Below are 19557 nucleotides of genomic sequence, written 5' to 3' on the forward strand. Positions count from 1 at the left end.
ATATTGTATACATAATAAATAAATAAACATAAAAAGATTTATTTTTAGTTTATGTGTCTAAGTGTTTTGCTCATATGAGTATAAGTAAGTGTACCACAGTGTGCAGTGCCCATGGAGATTAGAAGAGGGTGTCAGATGTCCTGGAACTAGAGTTATAGATGACCGTCTGCCATTTTGTCGGTTCTGGGAATTGGACCCTGGTTCTCTGTAAGAGCAGCAAGTGTTCTTAACAGTTGCACCGTTAACCTGGACCAACAGGTCATTCTTCAGGGACAGGTTTCTAAAAGGAAGGACCAGGAGATCACAAGATAAGGAAGACAGGAAAGTTGGGACCTAGAAGGGATCATATAAACTGTGTCTTATCTGCACAAGTTTGTTTGTTTGTTTATTTTTGGTTTTTTGAGACAGGGTTTCTCTGTGGCTTTGGAGCCTGTTCTGGAACTAGCTCTGTAGACCAGGCTGGTCTCGAACTCACAGAGATCCACCTGCCTCTGCCTCCTGAGTGCTGGGATTAAAGGTGTGTGCCACCATCGCCCGGTTGCTCTGCACAAGTTTATTAGGAAATAGAGCACCACACGTACATACATTTTGCAGGGAAAGCTGGACAGTAAATAGAAACTGTCGTACAATGGGTCAGAGTCAGCTGGGTGGTAATCAAGATGCACAAAGGGAACAGAGGACAACTCAAGTTTGTCACAAGCATACAGTGTCCATAACCCTGTAGGTTATTGGTTCTCAACATGTGGGTTGTAACCTCTTCTGGGTTAATGACGCTTTCATGGGGGTCACCTAAGACCATTAGAAAACACAGATAATAACATTACAATTCATAATAGCTGCAAAATTACAGTTATAAAGTAGCAATGAACATAATTTTATGGTTGGGGGGGGTCACAACATGAGGAACTGTATTAAAGGGTTGCAGCTTTAGGAAGGTGAGAACCACTGCTCTTGGGGGAAGTATTGGGTTCTCAGGATCCAAAACTTAAACTACCCCAAGATCCTGGCTCCAGGCCATTAATGGCCTTCTTCAGAAGTTTCCTTTTTTATCCATCAGGGCCTCAGAGAAAGCCAGAGATCAGCCTGGTTCCCACCACACCATCTCTCCAGCCCTGGAAAAAGACAAACAAAAAATTTTGTCGTCAGGCAATGTTGCTTATAAAAGTGGGTGGTTGTGTGTGGCACTTAGTTAATGCACAGACAGAGGCCTGAAGTGAGGACTCTTAACCTTGGTGGCCAATTTCCTCTCAGCTTCGTGGTGTTACTTTGTAATCATACATGGCATTTAAAACTTCCTGTTTCAGTAGCTCCCTGTGTAGTTTCTGAGGGAGGAGTTAGAGCAAGTTTACGGAGGTGTATAACCCAAATCAGGTTGGCAGACCTCTTTGGTTTTCTTTCTTTTGAGGCACAGGCTTGCTGTTATCTAAGGCTAGCCTCAAATTTACTGTGTATCCCAGGTTGGCTTGGAACGAAGAAGCTGAGTGCTCAGAGTACAGGCATGCATCACCATTCCTGGCTCTAGACTTTTATTATCTTATTTTTTTAAATTTTGAGACAGGATCTCAAAACTCTGTTGTCCTGGATGTCCTAGAACTCACTATATAGACCAGGCTGGCCTTGAACTCACAGAGACCCATCTGCTTCTGCCCCCTAAGTGTTGATTAAAGCATGTGCCTCTTGTTGTTTGTTTGCTTTTTATTTTTTATTTTTATATTTTCTGAGACAAGGTTTCTCTGCAAGAGCCCTGGATGTCCTGGAACTCGATTTGTAGACCAGAATGACCTGAAAATCACACCTGTTTTTTATTTAATAGAAGTTTTTGAGTCTGAGCTTTACTAGACTTCTCTTTTGCTTGCAGGTCTGCCTCCTGACCTGTGGACGATTTGATTACTACTTTTCTCAGCATTATTTCTTCACTTGTAAAATGGGACTCCTGGTGTCAGCCTCATCATGTTGTCAAGATTAGAAATGAGGGCTGGCAAGATGGCTCAGTGGATAAAGGCACTTGCTTCAAAAGCCTGGCAGCCTGAGTTTGATCCCTGACCCCACATGGTGGAAGGAGAGAACAGATTTCCCCAACTTATTATCCAACCTCCATGTGTGCACCACGGCATATTTATGCCCCAGCTTTCACACACACACACACACACACACACACACACACACACACACACACACACGATAAATAAAACAAAAACGATTAGAAATGGTAACATATATAGGAGCCTTTAAATCCCCCCCCAATTAATTCTTACAATAAAAATGATGAAGTTGGAGTTAGTATATCTTGGTAGTAACACCTTGCCCAGTATGTGTGAAACCCTGGGTTCTAACCCCAGCACTCCAAAATAACAACAACCAAAGAAATGTGCTGTTTTTGTTTTTTAGTGAAAATGTAGCAATAAAGACATTTAAGAAATGGCAGTCCAGCCATAGGGGCTGAAGCTGAAGTATCACCATGAGTTCAAGGCTAGCCATGGCTACATAGGGAGCTCCTAACTCAAGAAACTAGTACATAATGAAAAAAAAATCAAAATGTAAATGAATTTGAAAACTAAACTATTGCTGTATAATTACCCTACTAATAACAGATAATATTTCAGTCAAATAAAATTTAAGTGGTTATAATTAAAATGTAATTTTTGTCAGCAGAAAAATTTAAAATTTAGCTTTTTAGCATATGTCCCTCAGCACACATGCGGAGGTCAGAGGGCAGCTTGTTGGCTCTGCCCTTTTTCCGTTGGTTCTGGGCACATACTCTGCTTCCATGGTAAGTGCTTCCATCCTCCAGCCATCTTGCTGGCCTGAACCAGCGGGCTTTAAATCTTGCTGATCTTTTGCAGCTGTTGAACTACCAGAAACATTGCGTTTATCACTATGCATGTAGCACTCTTTTGCAGCCCAGGTTGGAGAAGAGTTAAATTATGCCCTTTGACCTTCGGCATGTTTGATATATAATTTGCTTCTCTTTTGGATGTCTAGAACGGTATTAGTTTACATGCAAATCACTGTAGCCTGTTGTGTGTTCCAGTAAGGGACACACATGCAGTAGCGCTCAGAAAAGAAGCATCTCCTATTGGCTTTGTCCTAGAATCATGTGTAAGGGAAGTGGCTTCCTGGTTTCCTTTGCCTTGTGTATGACTGTATGGGGAAAGGTGTTTTTTTTTTTTTTTTTTTTTTTTGAGTGTGATCAGGAAGTGGCCTTGTCTTTGGGTCTGGGGCTCCTGGGTGGGCGCTTCCTTTACCCTCTGTAGTGCAGCAGCCTGTTTCCACGTCTGCAGGGCCCTGCACTGCCTCCATCCGCGGAGTTTTTCAGCCCCTTTCTCACCCCGTAGCTGCCCTGGTACCCAGAGTTAGTGCTTTACCTCAGAGTCCTTTATGGTAATGCTCTCTGTGGGGGACGTTTATAACTGCTTTTGGGGGTGTACTGATCCTTCTCAAATATGCTGCAAGCGATAGTTTGACATTTTCTGGTAAATACGTTCTCATGATTGCTTCTTGCTTTATTTTAGCCACTGATCTGCTTCTTGCCTGGAACCCGATTTGTCTGGGATTGGTAGAAGGAGTTATTGGGAAAATTCAGCTTCATTCAGGTATGTTCTACAAACTCCTTACAATTGTAAAATTTAACATGACATTCTGTGACATTGTCCTTTCCGAGGTTGCATGTAGATTCTATTATGACCTTGGTTCCTTTGTCATAATTTTGGGTCTTAAAGCAAATATTTCTATTTAAGTTTAATGAAATAAAAATAACGCTTTTGAGAAAAGAAGATATGCAATTACAATTGTTTTGCTCTTTTCTTAAAAACAGTTCTGATATACTCCTTACTTGGTGCCAGGAATTGCACTAACTGATTTAACACAATTTTGAGTCCACACTCACCCTTTCCTACCCTCTCAGAGCTTCTGGTTAGAGGGCATACAGAATGCATGATCACACAATGCACGTGTAGTCCCTGGGCCTGGAAGTGCGTTCTGTCAAGGAAAGGTACAGCAAGTTCACAGACATGAGGGGAAGGTGCTGGAACAAAGCTGGAAGGGTGGGCAGGTGGCAACGTGATTGGCTGGCTTTGGGTTGGCTGCCTAGTCCTGAGTCAGTCACCTCTGCCAGGGAAGGGTCTTTTAGTATGTAGTGTGGTACATTCAAGGCAGGCAAATGGATGGAAAGTCTAAGTCATTTACCTGGTCCCCACCTGGGAGAGCAGGCACCTCATCTCCCAGCTGTATGAGTATCCATGCTGCATATATACAGGAGCCGGAAGAGAGTGTTAATCCCCCTGTAGCTGGAGTTATAGGCAGTTGTGCGCAGGCCCATGTGGATGCCAGGAACTGGAAGAGCAGGAGGTATTCTTTTTGTTTTGTTTTGTTTTTTCGAGACAGGGTTTTTCTCTGTAATAGCCATGGCTGTCCTGGAACTCACTCTGAAGACCAGAGTGGCATCAAACTCACAGAGATCTGCCTGCCTCTGCCTCCCAAGTGCTGGGATTAAAGGCGTGCGCCACCACTGCCCAGCACAGGAAGTATTCTTAACCTTCATTTGATTTTCAGAGACAGGGTCTCACTCCAGCCCAGGCTTGCCTGGAGCTTGCAATATAGCCTAGGTGGCCTTGAACTAGATAACCTCTGCCTGCTGACTGATGGGTTTACAGACTTTTACCATTACAGCTGCCTCCTTTGACAATAACTTTAGTATGAATTGTGAACTGTAGGAGACTTTGGCATTGTTACTGTGTAAATACCTCTGATGTTGGTTACATCTCTGTAGTATACCTGCTGTGACTTTTGTTCATCTGTTTGCTTTCCTTTAGGATTATGTGTGTACGTGTGTGTATGGTGTGTGTGTGTGTGTGTGTGTATGTGTGTGTGGAGGTCAAGAACAACTTTTGGAGGTTGGTTCTTTCCACTGTGGGTTCAGGGGGTGGAACTCTGGTCTTCAGGCTTCTGTTTACCCACTGAGCCACCTCGCTGGCCTTGGGTTTTTTTTTGTTTTTTTTTTTTTTTGTATATCAGGGCCTCACTTTGTAGCTCAGGTTTATTTTGAACTCATGATGATTCTCCTGCCATAGCCTTCCAAGTACTGGGGTTATAAGTATGAGCCACTACAGCAGCTGTGTTTAAGTTTAAAATAAAATTATTGAGCATTTAGGCACAGGTTGACTTTTGTGAATTACAAAAGCATATTGCTGGAGACAATTTGTAACTTTCTTTTACTAGGTTCTTTGATTATATTTTAAATAGTGTTCTTATTATGAAAAAAATTTCTTAAATATAAGGGACTGCTTATCACAGACAAATAGTATAGGTTTTTTTTTTTCTTTTTCTTTTCTTTTTTTTTTTTTTTTTTTTGAGACAGAGTTTCTCTGTAGCTTTGGAGCCTAGCCTGCAACTCACTCTGTAGACCAGGCTGGCCTCGAACTCACAAAGATCCGCCTGCTTCTGCTTCTGCTTCTGCCTCCCAAGTGCTGGGATTAAAGGTGCGCGCCACTACCGCCTGGCTAGTAGAGGGTGTTTTAAAGTGTACATCTTTATCTCCTGTCCAGATTAAGAAGTGAAACACAACCAGTCACTTCAGAAGGTATCTTTGCCATTTTCTCCAAGCGTGTCCTTCCCGTGAAGGGAATCGACTCAAGTTTTATTATTCCCTTGAAAATGATTGCTTTTCTTGGATATATATTCCTAAACAATTGTTGCCAAGATTTATATTTTGGAGATTTTTATTTAAATTTCATTAAATTATTTGTGTTCTCTCTCTCTCTCTCCTGTGTTGTGTTTGTGTGTGCATGCATGTTTATGGGTGTTTGTGGAGACCAGAGGTCAATGTTGGGTATCTCCCTTGTGCTTTTCGCTTTGTTTTTTGAGACAGTGTCTCAGTGAACCTGGAGCTGATACCTTCAGCGGGGCTGGCTGGCCTGTGGATGCCAGGATCCTCTTGTCTCTGTCCTTCCAGAACTGAGATTACAGATGCACCACCCTTAAAGCTTTTGTGTGAATTCAGGCTCATCTGAGCCATCTCCCATTCTGTATCATCTGGTATAAATTCACTGATTTCAATATGCAAAACAACTCTTTCTGCGTATTGCGGATTAGTAATTATGTTGAGAGGTTCTTTAAAATCCCTTAGTACATGAGAATAGCATATAATTTCGACTTTTGGACAGAATCATAAGGCCTCTGTTCCACTTTACTTAAATCTTCAGATTTGTAACCTGCCCTTCCTGATTTATTTGCATCAGTGTAGATGTAGGGGCTCCAGTTATTGGTGTGTCTCATACAATGCGAGGAAGGATCCAATTAGCTCTCTTTATAAGTCTAATTCTATCACTTTGGAATAGTTGTTTTAATCTCTTCCAAAAACTGTTTTGGGATATACTTATGCTGATAAATGAAACTAGAGTTCCTTGTTCTTCCTTCATATGAATATTTCATGATTTGTCTCTTTTCCTTCTCTCTCTTTCTTTCTTTCATCCATCCTGTTGGAAATAATATTGCTCTGAGTCTTGTTGTGTATTCTGCTTTTGGTAGGCTTTAAATTTTTCCTTCAGCACAGAGGAGAAAAGCATTTAGTCATTGTGTACCCTTATTAAGTATCTTAACACACTCCTACCTGTCCATATTTAATTACATATATCTATAATTCATTTACATAAGGACAAGGTAATTTCACAACTGGATGTTCTGAGTTAAAATTCATTTTCTATTATGTAAATGACATGTATGAAACTTCTGAATTATTTTTCTCCAGTTTCAGTCACATCTTGGAGCAGTGAGTAAATTATTGAAATCAGTCAGGAGACCAAGGGTCAAGCTCCATTTGTTAATATTTATTATTATTATTTATTAGAGAACTCTATCGTCCACTGCCTAAAGACTTTCCAAATGGTTTAAGACAGCAACAGTGCACAGTCTCCAGGATCCTGTGGGCTAATGGTTCTGTTCTTCTCATCTGCCTGCTGGCTAGACCAGCAGCCACACTCACCTGAGTTTGCCTGGGTTGCCACACTGCCTCTATGTAGCCTTTTTACCGCTCCCCATGGCTCTCATCTTACAGAGCCTCTCTTCTGGGATCCTCCTTTCTGTTCTGGTGTCCATGCCTTTCTCTGAATTGTGGGGGCATCTTTTCAAGGAGTGCCTGGAAGCCAACAAGGCAAATCCACGGGTCAAGGACCTTACTTTCTAAGCTGTAAAACAAAAGCCAGAGTAATTTGCCTAATTATGTGTTTAGGTCCTGGGAGTCCCGAATGAGATAGTGTACCTGAAGCTTCTTACTTAATTACAGCACTCTTTTTATCAAGACTCCTTTACTTACACAAATCTGTCAGCTTACGTTAAAGGGAAAAATCTATCAGCTTGTGCAAAAAAAAAAAAAAAAAAAAACCACTTTTCAATAGAACCAGGGTTCTGAAACTGAAAGTGGGTGTTTATGGGATTTCAGATCTCTTATCAATAGCATTTCTCTTTGCATATCTCCTTCACCTGTTTCTCTTTGATTTTTTTTTTTTTGAAATGGAGGTCTTGTGTAGCCCAGGCTGGCCTCAAACTTCTTCTGTAGCCAAAGATGACCTTGAACTTTTGATCTTCCTGCCTCCCTCCTGAGAGGTGGGATAGCCACACCAAGTGGTGTGGGGTTGAACCTGGAGCCTCCTGCATTTTAGGCAAGCACTCTGTCAACCAAACTCCAGCCCTAGACCCTATTTATATTTTCAAAAAGGGGGGGGTTCTGCTCAAAAGATGGTATTCTCTCTCATCCCTTAGGCCTACTCTGAGGTTCCCTGTAGTCAGTGGAGACTGACCAGTGATCAAAACAGATTGATTCACACATCTAGAGAAGAAGCTTGGTCCAGCTTGGCCAAGGGCCTTCAAAGTCACCTAGTTCAAAGTGCATCACAGGACCACTTTCCTAGATAAAGGGAGCAGTCAGGGAAGCAGACAACCCCAAGTCTTTTATCAGCCCTGGCCAAATTGAAGTTAATGACTGCTGGCTCTTCTCCTCCGTGCTGAAGGCATCCACGTCTGTGGTTGCCTTGTTTGTGTGTAGGCAGTATGAGAAGTAGTGATACGGGACATTTGGAAGAGGGGGTGGGGAGGAGAGTGAACTGGGGAAAGAAAATATTGTGTCCTTGTCATGGTCACCTATCAGGTTTGGTTTTGAAAGAAAGGAACCAGGAGAGAAGCATGTAGCGATGTCTGGGCCTCTGTTGCCCTGCTCCCCACAGGCTTGTGTGCTGCTCCGTCCCCAGCTCCTCGCCTTGGAAGAGCCATCCTTCAGTCCTCTTCCCTTCCCTCCTCTGTCCTCCAGGCCCCATCCCTCCTCTCCCAGTGTGTAGATGAAGTTCTTGCTCAGATTTAGACTGGCCGGAAGGAAGGAGTTGTGTTCCTGGTGCATCAGAATTGAGCTGATACTTTGGGGGCATTTTCCCATGGGAACATCTTATCATTTTGGGGTAGGAGATGTAGGGAATAAAACATCTGTACTTAAGCTCTCTTTCCCTCCTGCTTCCTCCTACTGATTCTCTACATATTAATGCATGCATTTTTCTTCTTGCCTAGTACGATGGGAACATGATTTTATTTGAACAGATGTCATTGTCAATCTAAAAATGGCGTGGGAGAGCTATGCTGCTGCTCACGATTGTCACTGAAGTCTGGACTCTGAGGAACAGAACAGGCTCTCGTGACTTTTAGAACTATACTTGTTTGTAGGGCAGTCAGAGCAGAATGCCCCAGGCTAGGGGAGGCATTAAACACAGAATTTCATTTTCCTGTAATGCTGGAGATTACAGTCTGAGCAGGACTCAGTTCTTCCGAGCTGTCTTCCCTTGGCTTATAGATGACTGCAATCCCTCTCTTGGGCTTCCTTCCTTTGTGTCTTTGTGTGTAAACTAGTCATGGGGCTAGAGAGGTGGCTTAGCAGTTGAGAGCACATACTGCTCCTGCAGAGGGCCTGACTTAGATTTCCAGTACCCATGTCAGGTGGCTCACAACAGCCTGCAACTCCAGCTCCAGGGAATGTAATATTTCTGACCTTTTGGGGCATTGGCATTCATTTGTACAGACACATACTCCACATAATTATGTATAACTAAAATAATAAATCTATAAAAATAATAAATAAAACCAGTTATACTGGATTAAAGCCCACCCTAATGAATTCTTTATAATATAATTCCTCTTCAGAGGTTGTCTCCAAATATGTTCACATTCCAAGGTCAAGATTTAAATATAAGAGATGGCCCAGCCCACAGTAGAAACCTAATGTTCCATTGAAACACTTGTTACGAAGCACTGGAGAGAATTCTCTGCAGTCCCAGCAGTCTCTGTTGAGTGGTGGCATGTTTTCTGAATGTGACTGGCTAAGCGGTGAGGAGGTAGACTAGATGACATGATGACCACCTTGGGTCAGGACTCTTGGTGATCCTCAATTGCCAGATGCCCGTGCCTCCAAAGCAGCCAGACTGGCTAAGTGAGTTCTGGGTCATAGATAGCACTGCGTAGAACTAATATTTCTCATTTCCTTCCTCCCTCCCTCTCTGCCTCCCTTTCTTCTCATTCTCTTCCTCATTTGTATGTGTTGTGTTTGTGATTCTCCTGCCTCAGCCTCCTGAGTGCTGGAATTGTGTAGACATGTGCTGTCGTATCCTGAGTGCTGGGATTGTGTAGACACATGCTCATATCCTGCATGCTGGGATTGTGTGGACACAAGATGCCATATTCTGTGTGCTGGGATTGTGTAGACACGAGCTACAGTGTCCTGCATGCTGGGAGTGTGGAGACACGTCCTGCCATGTCCAGTTTGGTTGGATTCCTATTTGTTTTTCCTTTAAAGAGCATAAGAGATAGCCTACTGCAGAACCACCTAATTTCTAAACATACTTTTGAAAAACAAGGTAAACTTGGACTGTTTTTCTTAAGTTAATATTTACTAAAATTGTAGTGACCAGAAACTCCACTGTGAGACTGAAAAAGTGTTTAGTAGTAAAATATGAAAAAGTTTAAAGTATGTTCAGTTGTGCTTTTTTTCCATATTCTGCGTGCTGGGATTGTGTAGACACGAGCTGCAGTGTTCTGAGACACTGATTATGTCTGATTATGCATCCCTAGGTGGCCTGGAACTTACTATATACTTCATAACTGAGTTCAGACTGGCTTTGAACTCATAGAGATCCACCTATTCCTGCCTCTTGAGGCCTGGGATCAAAGGTGTGTGCCATCAAACTCAGCTGTTTTCTCACTTTAATAGGGTCTACCAAAAGTTATTCTGTTAGCCTTGGTGGTGAGGAAATGTCTATGCAGAGCTGTTTGGTTTTCATTTGACTGTTCTTCCTCTGGTGTTTGCAGGCAAGTGTACCTTCAGGGTTTAATGTACTGTAATGTCTGGTTTTGGGTTGATCAGTTGATATTTCCTGTTGGGAGGAACAGAAAGTAGAAGGAAAGAAAATTTGTATGTGCTTGGCAAATTGAAGAAAAGTAAAGCACCATAAAAATATTTTTATTGGGGGCTGCAGAGATGGCTCAGCCATTAAAAGTGCTTGCTGCTCTTGGAGAGAACTTGAATTCCCAGCACCCACATCAGGCAGCTCCTCACCGCTCCTGCTCTAGGGGATTTGATGCCCTCTTCTGGCATCCTAGGTTGCATAGATCATACACTCACACGGATAGACAATCATACACATCAGTAAAAATTCAAAAACAAGTCTTAAAAACAAAATGTTTTTGTTCATGGTAGTGTCCAGGAGGAAATAAAAACTATAATGAAATTCTTACTGTAATGATATGTTACTTTTCTTATTTATTTATTTATTTATTTATTTATTTGTGTATTGATTTGTCTGCAGTCTTCTGTATGATAAGCTCCACGAGGACAGTGGCTGGAGTGCTGTGGTTTTACTGTGTTTGTCTCTATGCCTGCTCTACTCATAGTAGGGGCTATTCCAAAATATTCAGTGAGTACTTATTGATTTAACAGATATTCATAGTGTGCCTACTATGTGCCAATGACTGAAGTCCACACTGGAGGTCCTAGAATGAGAACCAGCAATATGCCTTGCCTGTTCATTTTCCCCGTCGTTAATAGCAGGGAGGGCGGTTATATATAGAGATGAACTGGAAAGCATCTAAGAGAGCAGCCAAGTGGTGCCTGTGAAATCAGTAATTGTTATACTGTTTGTTTTTCAGTCCTCAAACAAAATTAAAAGGTCTAATGCCAAGAACTGGTAATCATTTACCATCCTCACAGGCAAGAACTAACAGTGGAGTTTGGAGTGGGTCAAAGCCTTGCCGTAGAGTAAGGATGGCGGTCAAAGCATGTCAAGAGAACTTTAATTTATCTGTAATGTTTAAACATTCTTACAAAAAAAGGAGGGGTATATTGGAGCTGGAGATATGGTTTAGTAGTTAAAAGCACTTGTTGCCCTTGTAGAGGACTTAGGTTTATTTCCCAAGACCTACAAGGCGGCTCACAGTCATTCCTAACTCCGGTCCTAGAGGTTCTGTTTCTCTTCCCTGTGTCCTACAGTGTGGCTGTGTGTTTTCAGTTTGCTGGAGAATGGCTCACCACCCTCTCATTCTGGCTGATTGAAGTATTTTTGTTGTTCTAGGAACTGCAACTCGACCATGCATCTTTAAAAATGTGCTGCAAACTGTCACTCCTCTCTTCTCTGCCCCTCTCTGCCTCATTTCTACTTTCCTTCTTATCGTTAACCAATCACGTTAACTTCTGGCATAGTTCTCCTCTTGTGTTTGTATAAGTGAATCTACATATGCATATGATCTTATTACACCTTCCTTCCCTTTCCGTTTCTTGTTTTGTTTTTCAAAACAGGTTTCTCTGTGTAGCCTCCATTGTTCTGGAACTCAACCAGGCTGGCCTCTGACTCATAGAGATCCGCCTGCCTCTGCCTCCCAAGTGGTGGGATTAAAGGCCACAGCCGCCCAATCACACTTTCCTTCTTATATTGAGGGTAGAGCAGCATAGGTTCAATATCTTCTTTTCTTTCTGGAGAGGTCTGCTCCATCCCCAGTAGATACCTGAAATAGCAGATAGTACCACTATTCTATTCTATGCAGTCAGGTGCTGTCGATAGCAACATTTTGGTCAACAGAATGATGCCACAGTGGTCCAGTAAGAGCGTGATCTCTTAGTATCATAGCTATCTTAGTTTGGATGTATATTCCATAATGTTCTCACAGTGATGAAATCACTTAACATCATACTTCTTAGAATGTATCCCCATCATAAACAGTTCATGGCTGTACTATAATTTTCCTAATTGTACATACCTTGATATGGTTTAATTTGCAAATTAGGCTTAATAAGAGATTAAAAGCAATGAGATGAAGTGAGATGAATAACATTAGGATGCTCTGTGGGGCTGCTTGGACAGTGCTGTGATACTGCAGCCGTCAGTCTGATAGCCCGGCTGAGTATAAATGGGCGGGTAACGTATACAGCATGGGTACACTGGACAAAGTGCAATGTCCTGCGATGTCATTACACTGTTCAGAAGGGCATGCAATTTATTTACTTCTTTTTGAAGTGCTAGGGATTGAACCTGGGATCTTGTACTTGCTGGGCAAGTGCTCTATCACCGAGCTACTTTCCAGTCTCTTCCTACCTTTTATTTAAAATGTATTTGTTATTGGTGTGTGTGCGTGTGTGCATGCATGTGTGAAAATTAGAGGACAACATTCAAGGGTCAGTTCCTTCTTCCATCATGGAGTCTAGAAATCAAGGATCAGTTCCTTCTTCCATCGTGGGTCTGGAAATCAAACAGGCTGGCCAGCTTTTGTGGCAAGTGCTTTTACCTACTGAGCCACCTCACTGGTCCTTACTTAAATTTAAAAAAACCCCAAGATTTATATTATTTTTATTTTATATGTGTGTCTTGCATGCATGTGTGTCTGTTCACTATATGAACACAGCAGAGGGTTTGGGTCACTTGAAACTGGAGTTGTGGACAGTCATCAGCTGCCATGCAGGTGTTGGGAGCTGGGTTTTTAACAGCTGAGCCCTTTCTCCAGTACTCCTGTCCCTAATTTTTATTTTGATATAAGAGTCTTATGCTCAGACTCATATCAATCCTCCTGCCTCAGCCTTCTGAGCAGCTGGAATTACAGATCACCACCATGCCCCCCTTGATGACCTAGAGTTGAAAATTTTTAATTGTTTATTTCTGAAATTTTCTGTTTGGTGCTTTTAGACTAGAGCTGACCACAAGTGACTGGAGGTGTGGAAAGGAAACTCACTGCTGAGGAGGAATTGTCAGGCTTCTTTGTGTTTAATTTAGTAAAATGTATCTTAGATTATCATAATGCAATATGGGTTTATTTTTTTCTTTTTTGGTTTTTCAAGACAGGTTTCTCTGTAGCTTTGGCACCTGTCCTGGAACCTGCTCTGTAGACCAGGCTGGCTTTGAACTCACAGAGATCTATCTGCCTCTGCCTCCCAAATGCTGACATTAAAGGCGTGCACCACCACCGCCTGGCTGCAATATGTGTTTCTTAATGATTGGGATATGTTCTGTAAGCAGGTTGTGAAGCAACCCATCATTGCAGGATCTCTTTAGAACATCATTAGGACACGAACCTCTTAATATAGCATAGCCTCCAGATTCGGTCCAGAACTGTGATAAATATGACATAAGTATGACATAAGAGGCCTCTGCCAGTGTTATCTTGATGAGATGTTTTATAGAAAACTTAAAAACAATTTTGGTTTGTTTTTGTTGTTGTTTTCAGGTTATTTGATGTGTGTAAGTGTTTTGCTTGCCCATATGTGTATGCACTAGATACACGCCTGGTGCCTGTGGAGGTCAGAAGGGGTATCAGATCCTCTGGAACTAGAGTTACAGATACTTGTAAGCTGCCCTGTGAGTGCTGGGAACTGAACCTAGGTTCTCTGAAAGAGAAGCAAGTGTGAGAATAAAATTAAAATGATGGTCGGCTGGTGATGCAGCTCAGTCAGTATGTGCCTAATGTGCAGAGCCCTGGACTCGGTCCTCAGCACCATCCCCCTAGAGCAAATCCTCCATGATAAACCAATGGCGAATATAGCACATTGCATACATTCGGGTAAGTTCTGTGTTCTGTCTATAATTGTATACTGTACTTGCTTATGCCAGAATTCCTCATCACTGCAAACATGACGTAGATCAAATCAAAATGAATGACACATTGAGCTATTCCATCATGTCGCTAGGCAGTTGGAGTTTCCCAGTTCAATTATAATTTTACGGAACCATGTCATTGGATGTATCTCATAGTGAGGCACATGACTGCACAGCTACATTACATAGTGAGGCACGTGACTGCACAGCTACATTACATACATAGTGAGGCACATGACTGCACAGCTACATTACATACATAGTGAGGCACATGACTGCACAGCTACATTACATACATAGTGAGGCACATGACTGCACAGCTACATTACATAGTGAGGCACATGACTGCACAGCTACATTACATAGTGAGGCACGTGACTGCACAGCTACATTACATAGTGAGGCACATGACTGCACAGCTACATTACATAGTGAGGCACATGACTGCACAGCTACATTACATACATAGTGAGGCACATGACTGCACAGCTACATTACATACATAGTGAGGCACATGACTGCACAGCTACATTACATAGTGAGGCACATGACTGCACAGCTACATTACATAGTGAGGCACGTGACTGCACAGCTACATTACATAGTGAGGCACATGACTGCACAGCTACATTACATAGTGAGGCACATGACTGCACAGCTACATTGCATACATAGTGAGGCACATGACTGCACAGCTACATTACATACATAGTGAGGCACATGACTGCACAGCTACATTACATAGTGAGGCACATGACTGCACAGCTACATTACATACATAGTGAGGCACATGACTGCACAGCTATATTACATACATAGTGAGGTACATGACTGCACAGCTACATTACATAGTGAGGCACATGACTGCACAGCTACATTGCATACATAGTGAGGCACATGACTGCACAGCTACATTACATACATAGTGAGGCACATGACTGCACAGCTACATTACATAGTGAGGCACATGACTGCACAGCTACATTACATACATAGTGAGGCACATGACTGCACAGCTATATTACATACATAGTGAGGTACATGACTGCACAGCTACATTACATACATAGTGAGGCACATGACTGCACAGCTACATTACATAGTGAGGCACGTGACTGCACAGCTACATTACATACATAGTGAGGCACATGACTGCACAGCTACATTACATACATAGTGAGGCACGTGACTGCACAGCTATATTACATACATAGTGAGGCACATGACTGCACAGCTACATTACATAGTGAGGCACATGACTGCACAGCTACATTACATACATAGTGAGGCACATGACTGCACAGCTACATTACATAGTGAGGCACGTGACTGCACAGCTACATTACATACATAGTGAGGCACATGACTGCACAGCTACATTACATACATAGTGAGGCACATGACTGCACAGCTACATTACATAGTGAGGCACATGACTGCACAGCTACATTACATAGTGAGGCACGTGACTGCACAGCTACATTACATACATAGTGAGGCACGTGACTGCACAGCTACATTACATACATAGTGAGGCACATGACTGCACAGCTACATTACATACATAGTGAGGCACATGACTGCACAGCTACATTACATACATAGTGAGGCACATGACTGCACAGCTACATTACATACATAGTGAGGCACATGACTGCACAGCTACATTACATACATAGTGAGGCACATGACTGCACAGCTACATTACATAGTGAGGCACATGACTGCACAGCTACATTACATAGTGAGGCACATGACTGCACAGCTACATTACATACATAGTGAGGCACATGACTGCACAGCTACATTACATAGTGAGGCACATGACTGCACAGCTACATTACATACATAGTGAGGCACATGACTGCACAGCTACATTACATACATAGTGAGGCACATGACTGCACAGCTACATTGCATACATAGTGAGGCACATGACTGCACAGCTATATTACATACATAGTGAGGCACATGACTGCACAGCTATATTACATACATAGTGAGGCACATGACTGTACAGCTACATTACATACATAGTGAGGCACATGACTGCACAGCTACATTACATACGTTAGTAACATACTTTTCATCTAATACATGCAGGAAGCATGTCTTATCATGGAATACTTCGATGTTTCTCAGGCATTATACATTACTTTTTCAGCTAGGCTGTGTCAGTTGGTATCCTACCAGCACTGCTTGTACAAAAGAGTTCTTGTAAGATTCTTGCTTCCCCGTGGCCTCGCCACAAGAGTGGGCTGTGTGACGCACACTTCTCTGAGTGAGACCGGACATCTTCTGTTGAAGGGACTTTGTGTCTTCATTGTGTGTTTTACGTTTTGTTTCCGTTAGGTCGTTTACTGCCAGGCCAACAGTACTCTGAGTTCCATCCATTCATTAGATTTTTTTTTTTTCAGATCTTCCATGGTGGCTTATTTTAATTCGGCAGAAAGCACTGGTGGGCAAACTCCCAGGAGACCATGAGGTCTGTAAAGTCACCAAAATTGCTGTATTGTCACTTTCTGAAATGGAGCCGCAGGAGCTTGAACTGGAGGTAAGCTGGCATCAAAGGGCTGTCGCAGAGACGATAGACATGATGGCAGATTTGAGGATCTGGTTCAGTCAACTCTGGATGTGTGTCTAAAATAATTTATGTAGTCTTTGAACCTTGTGTTAGCAGCAGGCTCCATCAGAACCCGTGCACTGCAACATGTAAGACAGAAGCAGAGCTGCTTTGGTTGAGGTGGTGTTGAGTGTTGAGGGAAAGATATCTTCAAATAACATGAAAATGAAGCTTCCGTCACATGTCATGATTGGCTTCTGCCTGTGTGTGTGTGAGTGTGTGCACCTGTGTGCTCATGGAGGTGCTGTGTGCACACGTGGAAGACAGGTCAGCATCATGTGTGTTCCTTTAGCACATGTGGAAGACAGGTCAGCATCATGTGTGTTCCTTTAGCACATGTGGAAGACAGGTCAGCATCATGTGTGTTCCTTTAGCACATGTGGAAGACAGGTCAGCATCATGTGTGTTCCTTTAGCACATGTGGAAGACAGGTCAGCATCATGTGTGTTCCTTTAGCACATGTGGAAGACAGGTCAGCATCATGTATGTTCCTTTAGCACATGCGGAAGACAGGTCAGCATCATGTGTGTTCCTTTAGCACTTTCTTTTGTTCATGTATGTTCCTTTAGCACACATGGAAGACAGGTCAGCATCATGTATGTTCCTTTAGCACTTTCTTTTGGTTCAGTTTTTTTTTCTTTTTGGTAGGGTGTAGAGGGTTTGAGACAGGGTCTCAGTATGTAGCCCTGGCTGTCCTGGAATTCCCTGTATACAGAGACCCTCCTGCCTCTGCCTCCTGAGTGCTGGGATTAAAGGCGTGCACCAGCCTGATCAGTTTAGCACTTGTTTTCCTGAGATAGTCTTTCATTGAACCTGGTGCTCACAGGTTGGCTAGACTGTTTTCTGGCAAGTACATCTGCCTTTTCTACCAACCAGTGGTGGGGTTGCAGGCATAGACCTCCATGCCTGGCTTCCTACTTGGGTGCTAGGTACCCAAGTCCAGGTCCTCAGACTTATGTGGCAGGTACTTTACTCACTGAGTCATCTCCCCACATAACTGGGTAGTTTTCGAATGATCGGGCTGCTCGAACTATAGTGCTTATTAGGGTCACCAAAGATTATGGTTCAAGTTAGCAATGGAATATATGTTATGACTTGTGTTAGTTAGGGTGAAGGGTAAGACTTCTCTGTTGCTGTCTTAAAACACCAAGACCAAGGCAACTTATAGAAGAAAGAGTTTATTTGGTTCCAGAGGAATAAGAGTCTTTCATGGTAATGAGCACAAACTTTGTTGGCCTGAACAGAAGCTAAGAGCTCACATCTTAAACTGTATCATGAAAGAGAGAGGGTGAACTAGGAATGTCATGGATTTGAAACATCAAAGTCTATCCCCAGTGCTGTTCTCCAGCAAGGTCAAATCTCCCAAACCTTTCCCAAACAGCGCCAGCAACTGGGGATCAAGTATTCAACTGTGAGAGCTTATTGGGGATGTTTTCATTTAAACCACTGCAGTAAGGACAGAGAAAGTATTTCCCTACCTTGGGTGAATATTTTAGAAATTATTATTCTTATGCTTTTCTCCCGTTACTTTAAACCCATACCACAACATAGGACCTTCCCAATTGTGAAGCAAGGAGAGCTATCCTGATAATTATAAAATTTCTTCTAGCATAGCCATTTAAATCTGTCATCTCCTCCTTTCTGTTCATATAAACTGCAGTAAAAGGAACTATTAAAGCCAGGAATGGTGGTATGTGCTTTGGAGGCAGGACTAGAAATTCAAGATTGTCCTCAGCTCATGTGAGCCTGAGACGAGGCTGGGCTCCGCAGATGCTGCCTCAAATTTTTAAGTTAAATGAGCAAAAGAAGCTTTTAGAAGCTTAATTTTTTTGTTTGATTATAAAGGAGAAGGAAAAATACTACCACTTAGAAATATTAATGGCTAGGAACCGGAGGGATGGCTTTTGCTGCTCTTCTAGAGGACCTGAGTTCAGTGCCCAGCATCCCTTCAGATGGCTCACAAGTGCCTCTGACGCCAACTCCAGAGAATCCAGTGGGTTCTGTGACACCAGCACACACACACACACACACACACACACACACACACACACACACGGGAATAAAATACATCTTCAAACAGAAATAATCCTGGATAATGGTGATTCAGCTGGAGTGTCAGTGTGTTCTTGCACCTGGCTGCATTCCCCGTAGGGATTTTCAGAAGCTTCCTGTCTTGTAAGTGTTCCCCCCACTCCTACTGTCTTCTGTGGGCATCCATATAAACAAGTGCCTGTTAGGTGAAGCTGGCTCGTGTCTCCTGCAGCATCCTTTCTGTTTACTGCTCTGCATGGCCCACAGCTGTCATCTTTGCAGCAGCGGCCTCCAGCTGTGTAGTGGGTCAGCTTCCTCAGATTTGCTGAGCCCAGTTTGTCCACTGTAACTGGGGCAGAAGCAGTTTTCTTGCAGATTCTAATATTAGAATTGATAGTTTCTGCCTCAGTTGTGTTTCGCTGAGGCAGCTGTGGCTTCTTTGCCTGCCGCTTCACTTGTAGCACTCACTCGTCAGTACCTTACGCCTTATTACCGTCAGGCAATACTGCAATGGATGAGTGTGCGTTTGCGTTTAACTCTCCATCAGCTGATGAGCATTTGCTCTCTTTCCATTCATAGACTACTAGAAATAATGCTGTTGTAAATCTTTGTACCATGCAAGGTTTGGTATGCATAGGTTTTCATTTCTCTGAGTATGGGGTTCCTGGGTCAGCTTGTAGGAATTGCCACACTATTTTCTAATGTAGAGTATCGTTTATATATATATGTATGTATGTATATGTGTGTGTGTATGTGTATATGCATATGTGTATGGCTATGGGTGGAACTTCAGGGCCC

The 19557-nt window shown here is 42.7% G+C and overlaps 1 protein-coding gene across 5 annotated transcripts in view; it reads left to right on the top strand.

Annotated features, from left to right (window-relative positions):
* The window catches only part of Inpp5f (inositol polyphosphate-5-phosphatase F), an 83477-nt gene that overhangs the window by 24509 nt on the left and 39411 nt on the right, over positions 1–19557 (top strand). For all 5 annotated transcript variants that reach the window (XM_075972450.1, XM_075972454.1, XM_075972451.1 and 2 more), the window contains exons 2-3: positions 3513–3593; positions 16523–16659. In XM_075972450.1, coding sequence (XP_075828565.1) covers positions 3513–3593; positions 16523–16659 — 218 coding nt within the window. The remainder of the gene's footprint in view (positions 1–3512; positions 3594–16522; positions 16660–19557) is intronic.

The sequence above is a fragment of the Microtus pennsylvanicus genome, chromosome 5 (genome assembly GCF_037038515.1).
Source record: "Microtus pennsylvanicus isolate mMicPen1 chromosome 5, mMicPen1.hap1, whole genome shotgun sequence".
NCBI lineage: Eukaryota > Metazoa > Chordata > Mammalia > Rodentia > Cricetidae > Microtus > Microtus pennsylvanicus.